The 25,837-nt window shown below is 34.4% G+C and overlaps 1 protein-coding gene across 5 annotated transcripts in view; it reads right to left on the reverse strand.

The window, feature by feature from the left end:
- Positions 1-409: 409 nt before the first annotated feature.
- The window catches only part of Cnot6l (CCR4-NOT transcription complex subunit 6 like), a 78,991-nt gene continuing 53,563 nt past the window's right edge, over positions 410-25,837 (reverse strand). For all 5 annotated transcript variants that reach the window (XM_031391129.1, XM_031391126.1, XM_031391127.1 and 2 more), the window contains exons 6-12: positions 24,967-25,035; positions 21,136-21,293; positions 18,672-18,826; positions 10,609-10,760; positions 7,236-7,463; positions 3,907-4,109; positions 410-1,194 (exon numbers count right to left, since the gene is read on the reverse strand). In XM_031391129.1, the coding sequence (XP_031246989.1) occupies positions 982-1,194; positions 3,907-4,109; positions 7,236-7,463; positions 10,609-10,760; positions 18,672-18,826; positions 21,136-21,293; positions 24,967-25,035 (1,178 nt within the window). In that variant the 3' untranslated portion in view covers positions 410-981. The remainder of the gene's footprint in view (positions 1,195-3,906; positions 4,110-7,235; positions 7,464-10,608; positions 10,761-18,671; positions 18,827-21,135; positions 21,294-24,966; positions 25,036-25,837) is intronic.

Raw genomic sequence — 25,837 nt, forward strand, 5'->3', positions numbered from 1 at the left:
ATACCAAATTTTACTTTCAAGATGTATGGCAGTATTATCTGCTATTTCCTTATAAATGAACTTGAGAGATGGGCTTATAGTTAATACTTTTTAAAAGATTAGGACTAATAGGCAGAAGAAAAGAGAAAAGGAGAGGAGAGGAGAGGAGAGGAGAGGAGAGGAGAGGAGAAGAGGAGAGAGAAGATTGGAGAGGAGAGGATAGGAAAGAAGAGAAGAGAAGAGAAGAGAAGAGAAGAGAAGAGAAGAGAAGAGAAGAGAAGAGAAGAGAAGAGAAGAGAAGAGAAGAGAAGAGAAGAAGGGAAGAGAAGATTCCTCAAACAAAACAAGCAGCGTCTGGCCAACAAACTGTCTCATACTATGCTTGATTTTAAAGCATGTTATGCAATTATCTTTCATTTCTCAAATTGTCTTAATATAGCTAGTGGCTATATCATATTTAATGTACAAATCAAGCAAATTTAAGTGCTTTGTTAATGTGCAAATGACTTGAGAGCCAAAAATCAGCTTGTTATGAAAGAAAACAGAAACTCAAAGTTTTTCCTATAAGGTATACCATCATTCAATTTAAAATCTTGTATTTGGAGTTTGTAAAAATCACCTTTTACAAAAATGATTGACTTATTTGAAAACATTCAAAAGAATGTATTTGTTTTTAGAGAACAACAATGGTGTTGGGTCTCAAATTAGTGATTTATCAATTGTGAATGTTGGTTCCTAATATAATAGGAAAATAAATCCAATTTTAAAGTGTATTAAGCTTTCGGATAGATAGATAAAGACAGTTATACTTTGGTTCCAGCCCTAGTGCCAAATGATATCAGTATGCAGCACAAAAATATACAAAGTCTTATAGCAAACACATAGTGAAAGGAACCTGAAGAAGCAGCGTTAAAGATGGCCATACTTCACTCCTACATACTTTGATTTACAACTGTACAGGTCCATAGTGACAGAACCCCGTCTCTGCGGGGCTGGACTCCACTACCTCCGATTAGGTAAGTGAACACCATTGACAAGAGGCGGGAGTGGAGGGTGGAGTTCAAGTTGTGTTAACAGTGAGAAGTGGTCTGAAGGGATGTGAGGGTGTGGACACCCAGTGATGTTGTTCTCAACCAGCCATTGAGGATCTAAAGGCCCCAGGACACCAAGCACGTTCATATGAGTCTTGGAATAGAAAATGTAGTCAATCACACCCTGGAAAGAGATTAGGGAAAACACAAAGGGGAAAGAAAAATATGTTTAAAAAGAGAAAAACTTCATGAAAAGAACAATTCTTTCTTTGGAAAAACTAAGAAACCTGTATTTCTGGTACCTGTTTTCCTGACTGTAGAGTCAACAAGGCTCTAATCTTTGATGGGTTATTATATGAATAAACATAGCTCAATAGGGAAACACAGCATCTTACTGCATCATAAAGTCTTCGTACATAAATTATAAAGCAAAAATCTAAACACACAAATTTATGTCTAGGCACCTCTAGAACAGACTTTCTTGGTTTAGTAAAATCTAACATACTATACAGTTAACTGTCTAAATTTACTTACTTTAAAATACTCATTTCTACAAGTTCTGGACTGAAGCAAAGTATCAATTAGCAGGAAGAGACATGCACATACAGACACATGCTTGTATATATAACATTTGTTCTACTTCCCAGAGCTAGATGATTTAATTATCATGTGATTAGTAAATTATTAATCATGTGATTAGTAAATAGCAAAACTAATGTGCCTTCACTGTCCTAAGCTGCATAGATTTCACTTAACCTAGTCTTTACCTATGGCAAAGAGCCCACACTCAAGTAGAAAGAAGTATTTCTACATGTGAAATTCATTCATTTATTCATTTAATGTAACAAGGCCTTGTTATGTAACCCAGTTAGGCTTGACTTCAAGAGCTTTACCCTATCACATGTTGGGATTACAGGTATGTGCTATAACACCTGATGCATTGAGGATATGTGAAAGAAACATCTTAAAGTGGTTTTAGATCAGTTCAGAAGATGAAGGTAGACCAGTTCAGAAGATCAAGGTAAATATGGCTTAAACTAATATGCCAAATTTTGTTTTTTTATTTTATAGTTTATGGACAAGTTAATAAGAAAGATTCTAAAAAGTATGAAAAAAGTAGTATTTTCTCTTAACCTACTCACATATTAAGACAACAATAACTGCTAATTACTGAGCACTTATTTTGGGGAGCTTTTATTAGTTCTTCTGGGGTATGTTTGCAATCATATTATATATTATAATTATAAACACAGGATTTAAACTATATCACTAAGTTCAGAAGTATTTCTTTCAACTTCTACAAAAATAGTACTACACTAGAGCTAGTGATTTCTAACTTTAACAGTATCTTCTGCAACAATGAACCAAAGGATCACATTAGACTGGAAAACCACATAATCCACAGAAAACACTACAAATCAAGGCTTATTTACACCACAACACTAGTTCTTAAGTATTTAACAGCACTTTACCATGTATGAGTGATCAAAACAATGAAAGCTATCAATGGATAGATTTGTGTACTAATAAAACTATATTAACTTCTAAGCAGTTTTTGTCTCATTTCTATGAAACCTGACTAATATCAACATACAGATCTTTCTCTTTTTTTGGTTTCAAAAGGAGTAAATAAACATCAAATGAAAAAAGGGAGGCTGAGATTAAAGGTACCAACCTTTAATCTTTAATCTCAGCACATAGGTGGCAAAGGCAGTATATTTCTATGATTTTAAAGCCAGCCTGGTCTACATAGTCAGTTCCAGGTCAGCCAGAGCCACACAGAGATACCTAGTCTCAAAAAATATCTACATAGTCAGTTCCAGGTCAGCCAGAGCTATACAGAGAAACCTAGTCTCAAAAAAATAGAACAAAAAAGAAAAAAAAAAGGAAAAAGGTTATTGAAGATGTGAATGAGCCTACTTAATATTTCCCTTTTGTATTATACTATAAATTCTCTAAGCTTTGTATACTAAACAACTTTCTCTATCTATATATGTATTTTTAGGATAGATGTACAACTCATTCTGAAAATGACAGAAGTCAAATAGAGGTAAAGAGAAGAGCTAAAAGTAGACAAAATGATCAGGAAATGAACAAAAGGGGAGTAACCACAATGAGCCACTGCCATCAGTTTATCAAGGAGTATTTTGTCCTGAACATGAACAACAGGCTCCAGTTTTCAAGACTTCCTTTTCTTTTAAAAATTGAAGTGTTCCATGGATGACCTGGGAATATACTAATACAACTACGTAGATAATACTGACATTAAGTATAACCTATAACTCTACCCCTACAAGAAACTTGGGAAATTATAAGATAAATAAGATATTCAAAGAAAAATTTTGACAGAATATTGTGTAAGTTCATTCCAGGGAAATTTAAGCTATATCAGGTGCTTAAATTCTTGCTAAGCACGAGTGGTAATAAACAGATGAAGGTTGATTGAATTTCAACAGTGCCTGATACATATTAAAAAAAATTTTAGAAATATGAGCTATTATCACTATTATCTGAAATGTTAACAAATAAATGTTTAAAAATAATTTAAATGACATCAATTATGATCATAAAATCCAACAAAATTTCTTATTTAGTTGAATATTTAAGCCGGACATTTTGAAACTGGTTTTTGTTTGTTTGCTTGCTTGTTTTTGAATCAATGCTAATTCTTCTTTTATTTTATGTCTGAGTATTTTACCTACATGTATGTCTATCAAACATTTGTGTGCCTTGTGGTGGCAGAGGCCAGAGTCCTGCAAACTCTTTAGCAAATCCTACAGGCATGTGCCATCACAACCGGCAGCCCTGAAAACTCTTAATCATACAGATTTACTTTTTTTATTTACATGCTTTTATTTAAAATAGTTCAGTTGCTAGTCCATAGACTTCTACTTACTTTGAAATCAAAGGTGTAATTGGTATAAGGCATCAAGTTATTTTCATAGGCGCTCTTAAGTTGGAAGCCATGTGTGATTCTCCCTTCTGAGCTTCCATTCTTTCCACTACAGCTGAAGTTCATAAGACACTCATTGTACCTTAGTTCCTTGAAGTCTTTATGGTTGTCAGCTACTCCTCCATTGCTTAAATATTCCACAACACCTAGCAGAGTAAAGAAAGAACACTACCTTTAATGCTTAGAGCAAAGCTGTATGACTAAATCTTATTGTATAAACATACCAAGGTTAGAGTTTGCTTAAATCTTATAAAACTCTTAGCTGGGCTTGGTGGTACATGTCTTTAATCCTAGTACCCAAGAAGCAGAAAGGCAGGCTGTTTTCTCTGAGGTCCAGGACAGATTGGTCTACACTGGAAGCTCCAAGCAAGCCAGGGCTGTGTAATGAGATCCCGTCTCAAAAAAAGTGTTCTTGTTGCTGGTGTCTAAATTCTTAAACACTAGCAATTTCATATAACTTAACCTCACTAAAAGGCATTTGCCTACTTCAGAAGGAAGTATCAGGATCACTTAGAATATTGTCAACCTTAGTAGTTCTTTAGGTTCAGATGACTTCTAGAATCTAGAGAGCATTCATTAAAAAGATCTTGACCTTAAGTACTTTGGTAATATTACTCTAAACTACTATGTCTTTAGCAGTATTCAAAACAGTCAGTCAACCAACAACATAGGAAAATATACAAAGAGCACTTATAATAAAAAATTATTTGCAATAAAAACAGGTTTTTTTATCCTCAATAACACAATGACCAAGGTTATTGCATTGTTGAGGTTAGCTTAGAAAATTATTATTTATTTTTAAATTATTATTTTACTATTTTATGTTTACGAGTGTTTTAGTTCCAAGTCTGTCTCCATAGGCCAGAAAAGGATATCAGGTTCCCTGGAATTAGAATTACTGGTTACTGTTGGTTGTGAGCACCATGTGGGTGCTAGGAATCAAATCACATCCCTCTAGAAAAACAGCCAGTGCTCTTAACCACTGAGCCATCTCTCCATCCCCTCATTTATTCTGAGTTAACATAACTCTCAGTCTGAAACCTATGAAAAACATTTTGTGTCTAAGTAACATTATATGCCAGAGTCCAAAAATATTAGATGTGTATAAAAAGTTATAAGGGGTATCAGCTTCAAAAGTTTCCACCAAATTAGCAAACAAGTCTCTCACCACTTTTATAATTACTTAGCAATAATGTTAAATTCATCTATTAATGATTAAAGATGACAAATGAGTATGAAGTAGAATGAATATCAATGTCATAAATAACTCAAAAGCAACCACAACTGATCTAACATTTATGATATGCTAGACATACAAAAATTTAATGAGGCCAATAATACACTTATCCCCTCATCCATAACGAATAACATATACAGCTGCTAAGAAATAGAATCAGGGTCCAGTCCTGACATTCTGATTTTAGCCACTGAGCTATGCAATGGTAACAGTGATATTAATAGCTATCATAAATGGTTTCAGGAAATCATGTGAAATAATACAAGAAAAATTTGTACTTTTAAAAAGAGAGATGTAGGATTGAAAGACAACTCCTTCAGTAAAGTGATTGCCATGCAAGCATGAGCATGAGTCCAAGCTTTGAAACCAATGGAAAAAGCTGATTATGGTGGAGAGCTCTTGGAATACCAGCACTGGGAGTGTACAGGCAGACAATCCCTGGGCTCGTTGGCCAACTAGGTAGGCCTAGCCTACTTAGTGATCCCTAGGCTGGCAGGGACCCAGTCTGACAAACAATGAATGGCACCCAAGGAACACACAAGGCTGACTTCTGTTGAGTGGGTGAGACACGCATGCACATACCACAATGTATATGTGCACATACACATGGGAGGCTGTTACCTCCCCCCTCAGCTTAGCCATTGGACCTCTGGCAGTCTCTGCTTGGAGGCTACTGCCTGGGGAGCTAAGACAAAAGCTCTCTGCAGACTGTCAGTTTGTCTTTGAAGAAGCTGCCTTGGAAGTTTACATGGAGATACAGCACCTACTGCCTGAGGACCTTCCGAGCTGCTGGGGACTTTGGCACCTGACCTTTTCTGCAGTGTTTACGTTATGTAAATATCATGTAACCTAGAGATTCGGTTTCGGTTTTTCGTGTACCTATAAAAATCCTGGATTTTCTAAGTAAAGTTGAAGCCTTGATTGGAACGCATCTTGGCTTCGTGATTTCTCTGGCATTTCGAATTCTCTTTCAGGCCCTTGTTCCTTCCCCTGAGAGAACCCAGTTCAATGAACTGCAGGCAGTTTCAGGAGGCTGGGAGGGGCAAACTGGCCTGTGGGTCAAACTAAATATTGGCAAAAATCTCATCATTTACTTACTATGAACAAAGTATTTTTACTAAATTTGGTGACTATTTACAATTTCCAAATATGGGTATTTAAATTATTCTATACTTGTACTACTGATGGCTAGGAATGCTTGCCTAACATGAAATAAACTTGGATTTGATCCCTAGTAAGGTAAGGATTAAACAGCTTAATAATAATATGCAATATTTGGAATATGTTTTGCTAATAGTACAGACTTACACTCTTTTGTTTTGCATTTGAAATTCAGAATCTAAAATGGAGAACTAAATTTTACAAAGATGATATCCAGGCATAAAGTAGTCCAGTGGTGTGATGTACCACCTTGCTGGAATTCTGATCATTCTTTTATACCTAGTAGTAACTACAGAACGATCACAGAGAACCTGCAATATTATTAAGTGAGACAGCTATCTGTGATGAATATTCTCTAAAGAGTGTCCATCTTTGCTTAACTCTGTGCCCCGGGAGGTTGATCTCACATTGATGCAAACATTTCTCTACCTCTATAGCTGCTAGCTGGACTTGATTAATGGGCAGCCCTAGCAGAAGATGGAAAGATGACAGTAGAGTGAGAGAGGGCATTCTCTTCCCCCAGTTCCATTCTTACAACTTAGCAGGCACTGATTGTACCATTCAATTCCAAGCCATTAAGTCAATTATTGACCCTCACCTATAACTACACTTCCAAGGTCTGAGGTCTTTTTCCAGTTAAGAGCAAGAGTAGGAGTGGTTAAAGTACAAAAGTATTCTTTGTTGTTTCTCTTAAGCCTGAACCTTCCTTTGGAAGCAGTTTCCTTATTAATTTTTTTCAACTAGTCACTGTCTCATCTCTCAAATTCCAACTGGTATGTTCCTTAATTTAGAAGAGCCTTGTTAGGAGCTGGGTGGCCTTCCAATCAAGACTAAATGTGAAACTGAAAGCAAGGAAAAAAGATGTGGTAAATACCTGAATCTGGCAATGAATTAAGATCTGCACATAGCACCAGCGGGATGGAATTGGGATCTGCAGTTGGGCTGCCAGGCCTACTTGAGGCTTTCTCCAGAATGTTTTTAACCTCTGAGACAAACATCATGGTCTGAATAAGTTTCACATCAGAATACTCTGGGTCCCAATGCATGTGGGCATTTGCCACTATAAGCAGCTGTTTGTCTGCAGCATGAATAGGCTTCATACCTAAATTTAAACAGCATAAAAAAGATGTAGAATGTTATATTCATGTTTCTTTTTTAAAAAGTACTTTAAAATTTTTTTGGAAAAGATCCATAGTTACTTCATTATTCCTTTCTATATATTTATACTGGTTTTCATCTCAAACTTATCTGAGAAGCTAAAGGGTAATTCTGGAAACCATGATACATTAGTTAGTTATTCATTTCAATCATGTTAACAAATGGTAGCCTATGGAATAAACTTGGTCTACCATATATTTCTATTTATAGCCTTGGTGAGCTAAGTTCAGTTTTACATTTTCAATGAAACTCTATGTGTCCAACAGAGCCAAAAATATTTAGTATCTAGACCATTACAGACAGTGCTGCTGATTCCTGCTATACATGCTTAAGGTAGAAATTATTACATGAGATAATCAATATTTGGATAATAGTACTTTTCATCTGCTGTGTTGTTAGTTTAATCAAGCACGTTTTTGGGGTTTGTTTTAGGTTTTTTTTTTTTTTTAAGTGATGTGTGCATGTGTATGGGGTTTGTGCATAAGTGTAGTGCCTGCAGAGGTCAAGTAGAAGGCATTTGATCTCAAGAAATTGAAGTTAAATTAAAGGTGGTTGGGAGCCACCCCAAAGTAGGTGCTAAGAACCAAATTCCAGCATTGCAAATTCTGGGAAAACAATGCATGCTCTTTGCTGAGGCATCTCTCCAACATGAAACAAGCACTTTTAAGTGACTCTTATTTAAATAGCATAATATTCAGTGAGAGATATTTCCAGGTGAATTAATTAATGCTTAATTTCTTGCCACTACACAATGAATAATTATTCATCTTGCATTTCACAAGCTTAATAGTAAAGGTCAATAGCAAAAAAATCAGTAACAGAAAATGAAATAAGGAATCAAATTTGCTACCCAAGTAAATTCTCAAATAAAATTAATTTTAAAATGAAAATTGTGGGACTTCATAATGGCTCAGCGGTTAAGAGCATTTGCTGCTCGTGAAGAGGACAAGAGTTTGGTTTCCAGCACTCATATCAGACTGCTCACCACTACCTGGTAACTCTACTTCCAAGGGATCCACACTTTCAGACTGCCATGGCTAACGGGTCTGCATGTGTGAAGGCAGTAATCTTAAAACAAAAATTAGAAAATTGTGTGGTTAGAAACTCTGGATACTTTCATTTTAGAGCTCATTTTATTATTAATTACTTTGTGTGGACTCAAGGTAGTTTGCCACTTAGTGTTTTTGATACTTGAGCTAATTTGAAAAAAAGATAACCAACTGGACAATTTTAAATTCTTTTTCCACAAAAAAAAAAATCTGTTAAAATAAACATTAACATAATATTTTCTAAATGGTGGACATGGTAATTAATCCAATATAAAGTATGAGAAGTAAACTTAATAGGCACTGGCAGAAAGATGTCCTGGAAAAAACAAAACAAAAAACAAAAAAACCTACCTAGTCTCATAATTTTCTTTGCAAAATTAACTTTATTTGGGTAGCAAATTTATTTCCTTAGTTCAGTTTCTGTAGATTCATACACTGTTACTGATTTTTGCTACAGACTTTTACTATTAAGCTTGTGAAATGCAAGATGGGTAAGTATTGTGCAGTAGCAAGAAATTAAGTTCAAGGCAGAAAGTTAAATGCCAACTTAGCATTTCTAGAATGTGATCAAGAATTTCTTTGGTTTTTTTTTTAAAGATTTATTTATTATTACAAATAGGTACATTGTAGCTGTCTTCAGAAGCACCAGAAGAAGGCATCAGATTTCATTACGGGTGGTTGTGAGCCACCATGTGGTTGCTGGGATTTGAACTCAGGACCTTTGGAAGAACAGTCAGTGCTCTTACCTGCTGAGCCATCTCACTAGCCCGAATTTCTCATTTTTTAAAGTTTATGTACTTTTGGACTGTTGAAGTATCAAGTGAACACTTGAAATGTGCATAAAAATAGCTCAGATTTTTCCATTGAAATACATACAAGCTCTAAAGAAAAAGGCCCAATTTCTAATATTTAAGTAAAATTATGTTTCCTTCTTATCTTACCAAATTGTAACTTTTTTCAATGTTGAGAAAATAAATTACCAAAGTAATGTGCTATATGAAACTGAAGGAATACTTTACAACTTTTTGTACACTGTCTCCGTTTCCTAGAAGTTTTAGTGTCACTACTGTCTATAAATGCAAGTTCACTATGTTAAATATTAAAAATGTGTCCCAAAAAACCATTTGCTCTTACCCACTAAATTTCCCTTTTATAAGGAAAGGGATATGTTTTAGGAAGTAGAAGTATATATTACATAATTTAGAATTATTCTTCTACAAATTAAAAAGGGGTGAAACTCCAAAAAAGGTCATTGTAATAAACAGAACAAAACCCACCAGAAGAACAATGTAATGGGTAAAGACAAAAAAAAATTGAAAAGGCTAAAAAAGAAGTAAACACAAAATCTCACATTAATGATGAACTATCTAATGATAAACTTTAAGAAAAAAGAAATCTGACACTATGTGTCATCTGAATAATTTAAACTAGTACCAAAGACAAAGTAGCACAGGAAGAGACCTGCACTGATGTGGCCAGATCACCTTGTTCTGCTTGAGACATTAAAACACAATAGTGTTTCAAGGCAGGCAGGAGAGAGGCCAACAAAAGACCTTGATAATGCCAAGTACACAATGAATTTGACTCTCTGGGAAGCTATAAATACTCTAAAAACCCTGAAAAGTATCACATAGATAAAAGATATTATTCTCACCCTGACAAAGACTTGAGATGTAACAAAGAAATTAAAGAAAACATGCCAACTATTTAACCTTAAAAAACAAAGGGTACATAGTCATGAAGCTAAAACTATACAAGAGAGGACTAAGTATAATTTCTAGTGGAGCCTAACCAAACCATATGCTATTTCAAAGAACTTTTTCAATGAATGGTGTGTTAAAAAGGCAGAGATTATCTGTTAAGTAAAAATGCTGACAAAAACTATAATAAATCAAGAATTCACAAGAAATATGCAATGCTTTATATAATTAATGCTATTTTCTTTTTCCATCTTCTTTAATAGTTCTCAAGACAAGAAAATAATCTTGTAATAATAGTAAGATTCTCTTCTCTTAGGAAATCTATTTAGATGGCACTCACCTGTTCCAAAGAGCTCCTTGTGGACCTCTAACACCACAGCAACGCCAATGTTATCTTTCGTCATTACTCTGTTCAGCATTGCTTCGGATCCATCTGAATTTGCCATTGCTACCTGGTTGAATTCCACTGTATGCTTCTGCACCAATGTAAATCTAAAAGGCACATACATTCAGATAACTTATACTGTTATAAATATAACAATATGCTTATACTATCATGCTAAGACATTAAAAGTAGAGGGGGCACAAGTATAAACACTATTGATAATCTATAGCTACAAATGGTCACATTATATAATTCTGGCCAGTGAGAAATAAGAAAAATGGTTTCTATAAACAATTTATGAAGGCCCATCTAACAAAGATAAAATATATATCCCCTTCACCCTTTTACGTCTTTCCCCCTTCTGGCTACCTAGTAGGGAAATTTAGTACCTACAGGACTAATAAATACCAAAATGTGAACTAAGCAGAAGGGTGCAAGCCAGTCTCCAAAGAAAGGTGAAGTGGCTGAGCCAGTTCTATCTAGACTGCTGCTTCTGTATAAAAAACTCACTTACTTAAGCTACTGTTTGGATTTTCCTGACATTTAAAGGTACAGACATCTGAAATGAGTGAGCAGCTTACAAGAGAAAGAATGAAATCTACTTGCCAAGTTTTAAATATCATATCAAGATAACAGTCAAATAATTACAGGAATACAATATTTTTCCCAGCTAAAAATTATCACATTCTTGACTAGTTTTTACAGAAAGACTGTAAGTAGGTATAAGTGTTCAGAGAAATAAATTATATTAAAAATGGATCTCTGTGATGGCAAATTATAGTAGAACTGTAGGATATAATAAAAATTCATCTAATGCTCACATTTAATAACTGTGAACTTGAACTTGGTCAGGCCACCTGTACTGATCGTTCTGTCAGCTTGACACAAGCAAGAATTATCTGAGAAAAGAAACCTCAAATAAAAAAAAAAAGCCTCTATCAGACTGTCTGTAGGCAAGCTGATGTGAGAAGGCACAGCTCACTCCTGGGCAGGTGGTGCTGAGTGGTATAAGCAAGAAGACTTGGTAACCATAGATGGAAAACACCAGCAAGCAGCACTCCGCCAGGGCCTCTGCCAGGTTCCTGCCTCCAGTTTCCTGACCTGACTTCCCTCAATGATAAAGCATTACTTCTAAGTTTAAGATGAATTAAACCTTTCCAAGTTGCTTGGTCTTAAGAGTGTTAGAGACCAAAGTAAAATACTATTTAACATCATTTACCCAATTTTATTAACGTTCAAAAAGTTAATATTTCAAAATATTTAGAGAACCAAAATAGTTCTTTGGGATAAGCAACAGCCCCTGGACTTATATTTGCAGCTAATTCTCTCTTCCTGCCTTTGATCTTTAGACATGGGTTAACATACTAATTTTCACTAGACTTTCAAAGACATTTTTTGCTTTTCATAACAATCTATCTACCACTTTATATCATTTCTAGAGTTGAAAATTAAGCCACATACATTCCTTCAAAAGATGACTATAAAGCTCACAATGCTGTGATATACCATGCTAGATAAAATAATATTCTTCCCATCAACTTCTTATTCCAATTCTGAATGGGTTAGATGTGCTCAGAATATGTGAAGTGTAATGTGTCTTGTCACATGGCCTATTTCAAACCCAGAGTCCTTAAAGAAAGCAGTTTTCAACCTGTTCTGGTAAAGAGGTGGTTCTTAAGCTGAAAAAGCTATCAGTGTGAAGAATAAAGTTAAGAGCATTTCAGGTAAAAGTGAAGGAAAAATCCCAAGATAGCAAATAGCTTTCTAACAAATAAATTAATAAAAAGGAGAGAGAGAGAAGAGAGAGAGAGAGAGAGAGAGAGAGAGAGAGAGAGAGAGAGAGAGAGAGAGAGAGGGAGGGAGAAGGAGAGAGGGAGAGAGAAAGAGAGAGAGAAGGAGAGAGACTGAGAATGAGAATATGGCAGAGTATGAAATGGTATTAGAGATAAAACAAACAGGGACAGTTAAGTCATAAGTAAAGAGCACTTGCTGCAATTTCAAATGGATAGAGTTTGGTTCCCAGCATGCACATCAGGCAATGACACAACTAACTGTAACTCTAGCTCCACAGTACCTGACACTCTCTTCTGGTCTCTGTGGACACCCACATATACATGACATACACATACATAAATAAAAATAAAGACAGATGTAGTGACACATGTCTTTAATCTAGGTCTTGGGAGGCAGAAACAAGTAGATTTCTCTAAGTTCAAAGCTAGCCTGGTCTACACAGCCAGTTCCAGGCTAGCCAATGCTACATAGTGAAACCTAGTCTTTAAATAAATAAATAAATAAATAAATAAATAAATAAAATCTCTTTTGGCTAGCAATATTTGGTAATATGCAAAATGTTAAGTTTGCCATTTTTTCAGTATTTAAGACTCATTTGGTATTTCCTTTTTTTTTAAATTGGATATTTTCTTTATTTACATTATCCCCTTTCCCAGTTTTCCTCCCTCCTGGAAACACCCTATCACATCCTCCCCCTGCTTCTATGAGGGTGTTCCTCCACCCACCCACCCACTCCCACCTCCCTGCCCTCAATTCTCCTACACTGGGGCATCTATCAAGCCTTCATAGGACGAAGTACCTCTCCTTCCACTGGTGCATGACAAGGCCATCCTCTGCTATATATGAGGCTAGAGCCATGTGTACTCCTTTATTGATGGCTTGGTCCCTGGGAGTCCTAGGGGGTTTGGTTGGTTGATATTGTTGTTCTTCCTATGTGGCTCTAAACCCCTTTAACTCCTTTAGTCCATTTCATTTGGTATTTCTATTCTGGTTAGTGTACTCTACTTTATAAACATCATTCCTGATGCTATTTTATCATATTTATTTCTGTATTTTTTTCTGTATGTTCACCTTTTTGAAAAATTTAAGCCAAAGCTCAAGTGGATATAAATGACATCCATAATCAAGACTGATATTACTCAAAAAGCAAAACTATAACAACAGCACAAAAAAAATATATTTGAGAAAGATTATGAAGAATCTCAGTGTAGGAGAACATGTCCAAAACAAGCTTTCAAAGAAGCAATGATTTCTTAACAGTGTGTAGTCTAAAATTAATTTGCTATGTTGCCATGTGATTGCACTTAAAACTAGAGACACAACACTGAGCAGCTACTGTGAAGGACTAACACAATAGGACTTAAGTAGTATTCTTCCTCAAATTTATTTACAAGTAAAAAGAACATAGAACACCATCAAGGAGACAAGAGGCAGTGAGATGGCTCTGTGTAGTAAAAATCCTTGCCATGAATAACTTGAGTTCAAACCCCGTAATCCATACTGTAGAAGAAAGTACAAGCTGCCCTCTAACTCCTACTTTACCAGGTCACTGGTGCGTGTGCTCACATCAAGCACCAACACATGCATACAAAGAAATGTGAAAAGAGGAGGAAGAGCAGCAGGGGAAGGAGAAAAGTAAGTTTCCAGAAGTTCACCAGAGCCTTCCTTTCTGTATCATTTCTCTTGAAAACAAACCACAAAAATTTTCTTAATGTATATTCAGAATGAAATATATAAAAGATAATCTTGCATTTTATTAATCATTGGTATATAAGAAAAACCTTTGTAAATGCAAACTATAGACTAGAAATAAATATGGAAGAAAAATAGGAATATATAATTCTGTGTCTGTATAGCATTTAACTGTCTTTTATTATAATTTATTTGATTTTTGAGGGGTCTCTCTTTGTAGCCTTGCCATGCCTTGCCTGGAACGTAGTATGTAGAGCAGGTTGTCTCAAACTAACAGAGATCTGCCAACCTCTGCCTCCTGAGTGCTGAGAACTCTTGAAGGCACTTCTACATCCTTTATCATTTCAGTCCCATAATAAACCTTAGGTAGCAAACAGTTTTCATTAATTCTATTTGAAAAGTAGAAGACCTTTAGCATAAAGCCATTTTACATGTCAACTTTACACTATTTAAAGATTTATTACATTTCACCTTTACACTATTTTACAGTTTTTTAAAAACTTATGTATATGTGTGTGCGTACCTGTGTGAGTTTATGCGTGCCACATGGGCACAGTATCTATAGAGACTAGAAGATATCATCCTCTAGAACTGGTTGTTGTGCACTGCCTAACTAACATGGGTGCTGTGAAACCAACCCAGGTCCTCAGCAACAGCTGAAGACTCTTAGCATGAGCCATCTCTTCAGCCCCACATTTAACTGATAGTAACTCATCACTACAAGCTAGAAATCAAGCCCTCATTTTAAGGAATTAAGATCACAGATTACTAAATGCAATCAAAGAAATCAATAACCCAGAGGCCAATTAGAAAGGAGTATCACAATATACTTAAATATAACAGTTTAAAATGGCACTGCAACTTCTGAATGTACTGTTTTCAAGAAGAAAACTATATTTAATAACACAAAAGCAGCAGCAACAACAACAACAACAACAACAAAACAAGTACGAGGCCTTTCCTAGATAAAATCTAAAGGTTGCCTACCTCATTTGGAGAAAATGCCTTGGACTTACCATTAGCAGTGTTCATAAAAAGTTGTCTTTGAAACAGTAAGTTTTAAAGCTGTGATAACAGCAAAGTGTCTAATGACACCAAGCTGCTGTCCCACCTGTGCTTTACCCTACCCCCTCCTCCTCTGCTCCCTCCTCTTCCATATTCTCTTCCTCTCCTACCCTGTCTAGACAAAAATCTGTCTTTAATGCAGTTCTCTATATACACCACATACAAAAAAAAAAAAAATGAATGTATGTGCATTATGTTTACCTACTCTAGCTCATATTTGACATAAAAGACAAAGCAACTCATTTCTGGCATTTGATCAAAATATAATTTTGCAGTATCTTTAACTAAGAACAAATGATGTTTATGATGATGTCTAAAAGGTCCTGATGAGCCTGCCACATGAAAACTTGGTGGGTTACAGTGTGGATCAGTGGAAGAGTGCCTGCTTGAAGTGCTTGAGGCCTTAAGCTCAACACTTAGTGACCCCCTCCCATCTTAAAAAGAAATCACTATAATATTTTATTGCATTATAAATATGTGTCCTAGCTTTTACAAAAAGAAAAAAATACTCCATTCTTTCACCATATGAATAAGCATTTTGATAAAAATTACTGTCTATTCTGATTTAAGAGACTTTGAAAATGAATATGAAGTGAAAATACCCTTCTACAGCTATCAGTTTTACTTTGTTAATTTTGTAAACAACATAAAATGTTGTTTTTTAAAAGAATAAGCAAGTACAGGAACTGATCTAAAAGTGCAAACAACTTACTCAAGATTATATAGCTAATTAAATACTAAATTCCCTAGTCTTTGTACTACTACCTCTTGCATGAAGAAAGAAGAAGGTAAAAGTGGGGCCCCTGAAGCCTCATCCCCAGGTGAAGAACTACAGTCAACTAAGGGATTAAAGGGCAGGAGAAACAATCTTCAAAAGTAGAGCCCTTGGATTGTTAGCAGATGGTTTAATGAAATGTATCACACTCAAAATTCTTCACTGTTATGGAATCCACGATACTATACTACTTAGGATAGAAACAGCTAAGGAGGGAAAGAAAAAGAATGCAACAAACTATTTCCTACGTACTTATTTAAAAAAGAAAAAGGTTCACAGTTCTTTAATAATCCAAGAATGAATCTACAAGTACACAATGGTTAAAGTTTCCTATATTGCAGTTATAACTGTTCTTCAAAATACTAATCACCTCTAGTAAATTATCAAGGAATTTAAATTTCTCCTTTCAAAACTCTTTAGAGAGTGATCATACAAAAAGTCATCCACATTATCCTAAAATACTAGGAGAAAGTAGACCAGATGTTATGGCACACACCTGTAACCCCAGCACTGGAACAATGAGCTCAAGGCCACATAAAGAGACACATCAGGAAAAAAAGAGTGGGGGAAAAAAAGAAGGTGGGGATGGAGGAAGGGAGGGAAGCAAGTAGGACAATAGCTTGATCTTAATTAAACATCTTATTGTTATCATATATTTTTTAAACTCAACAGTGTTTCAAAGAAATTTTTCTATGAACATTGGTAATAAATATCAAATTTAAGCCAAATTTTCCAAATGAGGTAACCTTGTAAGAAGTAAAAGTAGTATCAGAGCTATAACAAAAAGCCTAAAAGATACTGTATATAGAAGTTGGTGTATGAATTATGAAGTGAGACTTCATGGAACCTTCTTCATGGAACCTGTATGCCTGCATCTTGACTTAATTATCTATTAAAAAAAAAATAAGAAAATGGTTGTCTACCTACCTCTGAGAGTCACTTTAAAACTTTAAAATTTAAACAAGGCAAGCTGTATAATTAATTGAAAGGGCTTTTAATCTAATAAAATAAAACTTGCAAAAAGAGGGGAAACTGAGTATACTCTCCATTAAATATTATACAGCTCTACACTATTATCTAAAGTAAAATATTTATTACAAATTCATGAAAAAGACAAAAAATTAGATACATACAAGTGAGAAGTAGGCCAAATATTTTTCAAATCCATTGATATTGTTCACATAAAGTAGTATGCTATGATGGAAAGATGTGCTATAGGAAAAAAAAACTAGCTGATTTTGTTAAAATGGGGTTTAAATAGAGAAATACTAGAAAACAGGCATAAACATGTATATAGCTATCCTGTATGTGGATAATTGTCTAGTATATCAAGTCCAAAGTATTAAGAATGGAACTCAGCTTCTCACAGGTCTGTGCATTTTGTTTTTCACTAAGCATTGTAAATTTTTTCACTCTCTGCTTCCCTATGCTTTGCTTCTGCCCTCTCCTTATCCTATAACTAGACTTTCTTATACAGGTTCCATTATGTTTGATTGTCCTACGTTCCAATCATTTCCTGCTATATTTAATGTTCGAATGAGACTAGAACTTACTCGCGCTTAGCACAAACATATCACAAAATAATTCAATAGGCATTTAGTAAATAAAGTTATACTTAATATTAGACATTAATATTAATATTAATGAAATATTAGTTGAAGATGAAATCACAGAAGGAAATCCATATCACATACTGCTCTCACTAATTATACTTTACATATAACTGATGTTTTACTTTATGGAAATACATTAAAAATCTTCAAATCATCTCAAATTTTCAGAGTAATCTGCCAATAACAATATAGAGAATGATACAATAAATATCTTCATTTTTTGTATACTGCCTAAGAAAACCCATTTCTAGCTTTACCCTTTTAGAGTCAAACTAAAAACTATTTTCAATGAAAGCCTTAGATGCCAGGAAAACAAGAGGCTCCCAGGACCCAATGGGGAGGACATTAACTGAAATGCCCAACAAAGGAGAGAACCTATGGAGACCATATCAAGAGGTTAGGCACAGCCCTCAGTAGAGGGATAGGGCCACCCACCCATCTCAAAAATATTAACCCAGTTTAAGAAAAATGCAGGGAAAAACAGTGGAACAGAGACCGAAGGAAAGTCCATCCAGAGACTGCTCCACCTAAGGATACATCCCATCTGCAGAAACCAAACCCAGACACTATTGCTGATGCCAAGAAGTGCTTGCTGATAGGAGCCTGGTATAGCTGTCCCCTAAGAGGCTCTGCCAGAACCTAATACACACAGATGCTTGCAGCCAACACATGGGACTGAGCACAGGGACCCCAATGAAGAACTGAAGGAAGAGGTTTACAACCCCTAGAGCTCCCAGGGACTAAACCAACAAAGAGTACACATGGAGGGACCCATGGCTCCAGCCGCATATGTAGCAGAGAATTGTCTTTTCAATTGGAAGAGAGGCCCTTCCTCCTGTGGAAGCTTGATACCCCAGTGTCAGAGAATGCTAGGGCCATGAGGAAGGAGTAGGTTGGGTGGGTGGGGGAGCAACCTCATAAAAGCAGGGGGCTAGGGGTGGGGAGTTTGTGGAAGGGAAACAAGGAAGGGGGCTAACATTTGAAATGTAAATAAATAAAATAACCAATAAAAAAAATTCCAAAAAAAGAAAGTTAAAAGTCATTAAGTGTACATTGATCTACTTTATTTCTTGACTTACTTTTCTGTTTTGAAGAATATTGCACATCCATCTACATGCTTTCTTTCCTGCTCAGACATGATTTTGGCACGTGACTTTGGAGAAAAAAATCCATCATATCCACGATCCTTCAATGCTGGCAGAAAGAGAGTAAAGTATTGCTCTGTTTCCACTTCCTAAGATGAAGGAAAAACGTTATCTGCACGACGGAGTGAGAATAGTAAAAACTGTTATCTACATGACAGAGTGAGAATATTCTGTAGTGAGTAAGGACTGACTACAGCTGTTATCTATAGTAAGACATACAAATGTTCTGGAGTACGGACTGACTACCCCAGAACACCTTACAGAACATATGTTATCCAGCAATCTTATCCCAAGCAGTTGTGTGTGTGACATGTGCAGTATTTTAAACATGAAGGCACAAGAAAGGTGGCCTGACTTTCTCATGTTCACCGTACTGGTTAATAACAGGAGTTAGATTACATCTCAGTTTTCTTGACTCCTAAATTAGGGTTCACTCCAATATATCTCACTTCCTCCAGACTACTACATAAATAAGTCATATATGACAGGTTAAGTGATAGCAAATAGTGAATCTTTCCTGTAAAAAGAAAAATGATTAAATTATTCTTTTAAATTGTGGTACAAAGAAATGATACCTGAAGAGTGCAAAAGACACTCTTTCAACAATAACAAAAAAATCTAAAATTTCAGATCATAAAATGGTCTCTTAATTTAATAATTAAGTTTGAGATTTTCTTTGATCTATAGAATATTTTAAATAAACCTTTCAAAAAATGTAGAAGTGACAATATTTGCATAAAAGTTGCTCTCAACAGCATGATTTTTTTAAAAAAAGCCCCAAGTGACTAATTGTTCTACAACTTAAAGATTGTATTCATTTAATAGTATTCATCTACTGATTTAAAGAATTTGGGTAACATGAAAAATGTATTAAGTAGATAGAGAAAATATGCCAATATTAGAATCTCTTTTCATTAGAAAAAACTTGTAAGTTAACTAAATGAAAAGAATAAAAAAGTATACAAAAAATATTTCAGGTCTTTCACGTATAGGAGTTCATGTTTTCCTTGGTCATACTTTCTAATTTTTCAACTTTTCCAGTGTACTCTATAACATACTATGGCTTTTACAAAAGAAAAGTTTTCTTAAATTCAGATTTATCATTCAAATTACATTTCACTTACAAAGGCTTGAGCATGTTGCTATAAATCCTGCAGTGAAAGCTGGACAGCGAACCACAGCCTAACTTCACTCGCTTCCTTCTCCCCAATTCTGGTTGTACTTATTATGTCTCAGAAAATATAAAATACAAAAAAACAACAACTACCAAGCTATTTCATTAAAAAAAAAATGGTTTCTGTTTCTTTTTCTTTTTTTGACATGGGGTCTCGCTATGTAGCTATGGCTGGATTGGTGCATACTATGTAGCCAAAAAAAAAAAAAGCAGGTCATCAGTTTTCTTCCCAGGATATACTGAAAATGTGTAAAATACTACAATAATTTTAAAACATCCTTAAGAACTGAAAACTATTTGAGGTGATGGATATATGAGCAAGACATATAGTACTGTACAGATATACTGAAATATCATGCTGTATCTAATTAAACATAATTGTCTATTTAAATCTTTTCAAATAAAACATTTAAGATGCTTTGAAATTAATAAAATTAATTAAATAATAAAATAATAAAATTACTAACAAAAACAGGAAAAAACTATTTAAAATTTTGGGCTAATTACTGCTAAATATTGAAAAGAAATTTCAATTTCCAAAGAATGCATAGTTCTTCTTAAGTTTTAAATAGAAGGCTCTAAAGTCCTCCTCTCCAATTCAAAGCTATATAACTTCTACAACTTCTTCTGTGAGCGGTCCACCCTTAGGAGATCTGAACCCTTAGTAAGTATTTAAATGAATTGAAAAGGAATTTTAAAATTATTCTTGAGAATTCAAGCAGATATAAAAAATTTACCAATAAAAAAAAAGAGAAACATTCAGATAGGTCTAAATTTTAGAAATAGTTCATCAAGCAAAATAAATTTTATGAATTGTGCAGGGTTTTTTTTTAATGTTTAAGAAACAACTTTAAGAAAACACTTTTTTCTTCTGAACTCAACTCTTAAAACTTATATTCCTGAAAAACTAGTACACATTTTGCAATTTTCTCTTTCAATAATTCCAATAAATTGCTCATAGGGAGAATTGTTAACATGAATAGGAGGCAAAATTAACTTCAGAAAATAATAAATGATAATAAATACACATGTGCCCTCAGTCAGCAATATAGTTACACTATGGAAACCTCTTTCATTTTTACTAAAATTATTACCCTTTTAAAGGAGAAAAAAAATACTCTTTTTCAGTTTTGCTTTGAACATGTGCTTTTTCCCAGAGGTAGGATTTTCTACTATTTTTAGTTCGTCTTTAAGTTAAACACAATTTAATTTCTATAGTGTTACCTGAAGACTAATGATATCTGCGTCCCAGTTAACAATTTCTTCCATAATTCCCTTTTTCCTGTATTCCCAGTTTAATGCCCAGGACGGACAATAGCCATATAGCTGCCTGGTAGCATATTTATCACATAACACATTGTAACACATAACCGTGAATGATGCTAAGAAAGGGAGAAAAAAAACAGACAAAAGGAGGAAATTAGCCAACTTTTTGTTACTCAGTATCAAGAATATACACGCAGAAGCACACAAAAACAGTTCTTATATGATTATGGCAAAATGCCAGAAGAAGCAAATTATGATAAAGTATTTTCTTTAGTTTAACTTGAATGCAGGATTTCTCAAAAATGTAGTATCTTCTATGACTCTTACATTCACATTTCAAGTTAAAAACAATTTCATTTACAGTGTTATCTATGATTATACTGAACTACAATGCACTAATGTTTAACAGTCTAGATTTAGCTATCCATATTGAAAATTTTGAAGAAAATTTAAGAAATTTTTTAAAGTTATATATTTATTTGCATGTGGTTTATGGGGAAATGGTTTGGTTTAATTAACACAAATGCAAATTTTAGTTTAATCTAGGTTAAAGGGTTCTAATTTCCTTACTTTTTATCAAAATACTGATAGTTAACATTTGGGAGACCTACTATTATTCCTACTAATCTAAGCCAAAAAAGGGTGAACAAAATTTAGCCATAAGGGAATCCTTTCTGCCAATCTAATATTCATTTCTGAAGTAAAGTTATTATTCTATAAGATTAATATTGAATCTTATTGAAAACAATAACTGTAGCAGACTAATAATCTAAATTCCCTCACTACTCTAAATTATTAAGTCAGCAGCATAAATGATCACCTCAATACTTAGAAATCTACCAGTAAAACAGAAATTAAAGTTTACAAAATCCTGATTTGACTCAAATTAACAATTATGTAAAACAATAAAAAGGCCTAAATTTCCTCAACAATTCTCCATCTTAGGTACCCATTTTAGTCACTGTGTAGATGGTTTTCAAAAACAACAACAAAATGTCAAACAACAACAAAGAAACTCTGATATAAAGGATATATCCAGGCTAAGTCAGAACATTAGGTTTTTGGAATACTTATTTTCAAGAAAATACCACTTATGTATCAATAAGCCTGCATGGTTAAAAACCTATCAATTTCATAAATGTCTAAGCAACTCAAGTGGAAGTAACTCTGTTGAAGCTGGGTTCACTTTTAATAGTAGAAAAGGCAGAAAAGTATTAGATTCATGGCCATTTTGTATACTGAAGGGTACGTTTCAGTTGGAGTTATTTATATCCTTTGTTTTTACTTTGGAAATGGCCCTGAACCATTCATAAGCCATGATACTGTGAAAGTTAGTACCCTGAGTTTAGCATGTTCTGCCTCTCCAGGTTTGGAGTACCACTCTGAAGAGGAAAAGAAGTTAAGTACATTGTTGTGGTTATTGGCTTTGTTAATATTAGAGACTTTTTGATGTAAGATTTTTTTTTAAGAAAAGTCTAGGAGTGAAAATTTCTCTAACAAAGACTAAATTCTGCATTAATACAATTTTTACAAGTTTTAAAGTGAAAATTAATTAAGCTGCAGATATAATTTCCAATTTCCATTTCTATCTGGAAGATTTTTTCTCTAACTAGGCCTGACTATTGCATAGTTAATGATTATAATAATTTCAGTATACATCACTCTTCATTACCTGAGTTATTACACATCTCTCTATTCAGCAAAAGAAAAGAGCATTTTTCAATGTTGCCACTCAGAATTTATCCAGTTAGTACCAAACTAAGAAAAATCTTTACTAGGTTCTTCATCAGTTAACCCTAAGGATACATTAGTTTAGGAATCACTGACTACTTAATATTTTGCTGTATGTACTGTTCCTTTTCTTAATAGATATGTGGCTGTGTAATAGAAGTCTTATAAATTATGCTCATTTGTGTTCAAGAAGGGATTAAAGAGCTCAAAAAATATGTTCATCTTTAATGCATAAAACTCACTTTTACACTGTTTTTAATTTTAATTAGTGTATGTTCATGGTACAAAAAAATAGTTCAGTTTCATTCCGACATTTTTGTCCAGCAGGTCCTTTGTTCTTATTAACCCAGCACCAGCCTCCCCAGCCCTGGTGAATCCCTTCCTAAAGGGTCCTTCCTCCCTCTTCCCAAATAGTTCCCTTCCCTTCTATCTTCATGTCTTATGTGATTTTTTTTTCATACATCTAAATTTCAAATACAAAAGTCAAAATATTCGTATTTCAGCAGCTGGCTTAGTTTCACTTAACAGAAGATGAAAATCTAACTAAGGAAGGAAGAGACTTCCACTTTTAAGGAAGATGGAGGAGGTTAGGGTAGGAAGAATGGGACCACACAACAGAAAACCGATCCATCTAATCAAGGCACTCTAAAACCTGAAGTGTCTCCCTTACTTAGAGCATTCAATATGGATCATGCTAAAACGAGTGTCATTTGTGGTAATTTTGAAACAATGTCTACTTAACAGGCTGATGTTTTCCTATAGTTGTGGTGATTTTAAAATCATAAGGCTGTGAAAGGCACATAACTACATCATGAAGAGTTATTTCTCAGCATCATTAAAATACAAAGAGAAGCATGAAGAAGTTATACATTCCACACAATACTCAAATGTTTTGTTCTGAATGTTCTAGAACAATAAAAATAAAAGTAAAAATAAAGCCAAAGGCCAGGTGTGACAGCACACACTTTTAATATCAGCATTTGGGAGGCAGAAGAAGGTAGTATTCTGTGAGACCAGCAAATTCCAGGACAGCCAGACTTAAATAGACAGACCTTGTCTTTAAAAACAAAATAACGACAACGACAACTATGATGACAACAACAACAACAACAAAAACAACAAAACCTTAACCAACCAATCAATCAACTCAGAAATGGGAAGGTCTATATTGTTCAAAATATCGATAATAACTTCTAATCCTTAAAAATCATTACAGTAGTAGTATTCAGTAATTGGCCTAACCTATGAAAGTTAAAATGTTTATTTAATTTTAAAATGAAGTTAAGTATCATAAAATATTTATGGATTTAAGAGGCACTTGTACAATAATTTACAATTTTGTTAAAACATATTTTATGTGTATGCATGAATTCCTGTGTATTTGTATCCCAAAAGCAGCCTTACATCCTAGAGAACCAGATTCCCTGGACTAGAGTTATAGATGACTGTGTGCTGCCATGTGGGCACCAGAAACTGAACACAGGTCATCTTCAAGAGCAACAAATGCTCTTAACCACTGAACCATCTCTCTAGACCCTTCACAATTTATTTTAGGTAGCATTTCCAAACTTAAAATGTCATAACATGCAGTGAAAAGTATTGCATCTGCAAAAAGACATAATGGCTTAAATTTCATATATGCCATGTTATGTCCTTAGAGTTATGAAATACTGTGAACCATTTCTACAATCAATTCTGCTGACATTTCCACAGGATATCTTAAACATTAAGTATCTTGCCAGTCTTCCTCACAAGGAAGAAAAAGTACGTAAGAAATTCAAAACCTTTCAGAAGCAAGTTTATTATTGCTCATTAGATAATTTAAGAATCATCTAAGAGTTCTAAAAAGCTGCATCACAAAGAATAATTTTCTAGCCCAGTGTACCAATGTGAAAGACAAGAGGTGTTTACTTGTATAATAGGCCTAGCTTGATGTTATTTAAGTCTATCCTATCAACACTCTTGGGCACATCTATACCCATGGTAGATAAAATGAAAGCCTGTAATCACAAGCTCAAATAAGGCTATAGTTTAAAAGTCAAAGATGAGAAAAGCTACCTGATGGCAGAATTTGGTCTCGTTCTTTTAATGTAATCCATGGTCTCGGAGGAAGCTGCTCTGGATGAACTGAAAGAAAAAAGTTAAAAACAAAATAATCCTCTATGTGTGTAAAATTAGTATCATTTAGTTTCTACTACCAAATCAATCTATTTATTATTTACGCCCACAAGTGGGCTTAAAAATCCAATCCTACAACTGAATATAGACATAAAAACTAAGAGTTTAAAAAAAAAAAAGATATGCAGGAATCAGTGGAATCCCTGTTGCTTCAGCTTGAACAAACTCAATCCACATCCATGGAACCTATGTAAAAAGCCTTATTCTTTTGCATATCCCAGCACCTTTCTAAGATGAGAGAGATGAAAGGAGGCCAGAGAATCAGTTGGAAGCTCCAAGCCAGCTAGGCTGGAGTACAGATCAGTGACAGCAACAGGACACAAAGTGAAAGGAGCCTTCTGAAAGCTGTCCTCTGATCTCACACAGAGCACGTACAGACACAATCGTGAAATTCATTTAATTAAATGTCTAAAAAGCTATTCAGAGAACATAAAACTAGTATGAGAAAAGAACATTAAGAAACTCATTAATGATGTTTCCACATGTGTGATTTTATGGAAAGTGCCTTAAACTTAAAACCTTAAGCAAAATCCTTTGTTTTAATTACATAGGTAGGTTGTCATGATTTATCTTTGTTCCCTTCTGCAAAACTATAGCATACTGGTAAATCAAGGATCTTAAAACAGAAAAAGAAAACGAATGTACACAAAAAAGTTTTCTAATGAGGCTTTCATTACCTGCTCTTTCATTGTTTTTTGTTTGTTTGTTTGTTTGTTTTTTGAGACCGTTTCTCTGTGTAGCTTTGGTTGCC

Source organism: Mastomys coucha, unplaced genomic scaffold, assembly GCF_008632895.1.
Source record: "Mastomys coucha isolate ucsf_1 unplaced genomic scaffold, UCSF_Mcou_1 pScaffold22, whole genome shotgun sequence".
Classification (NCBI taxonomy): domain Eukaryota; kingdom Metazoa; phylum Chordata; class Mammalia; order Rodentia; family Muridae; genus Mastomys; species Mastomys coucha.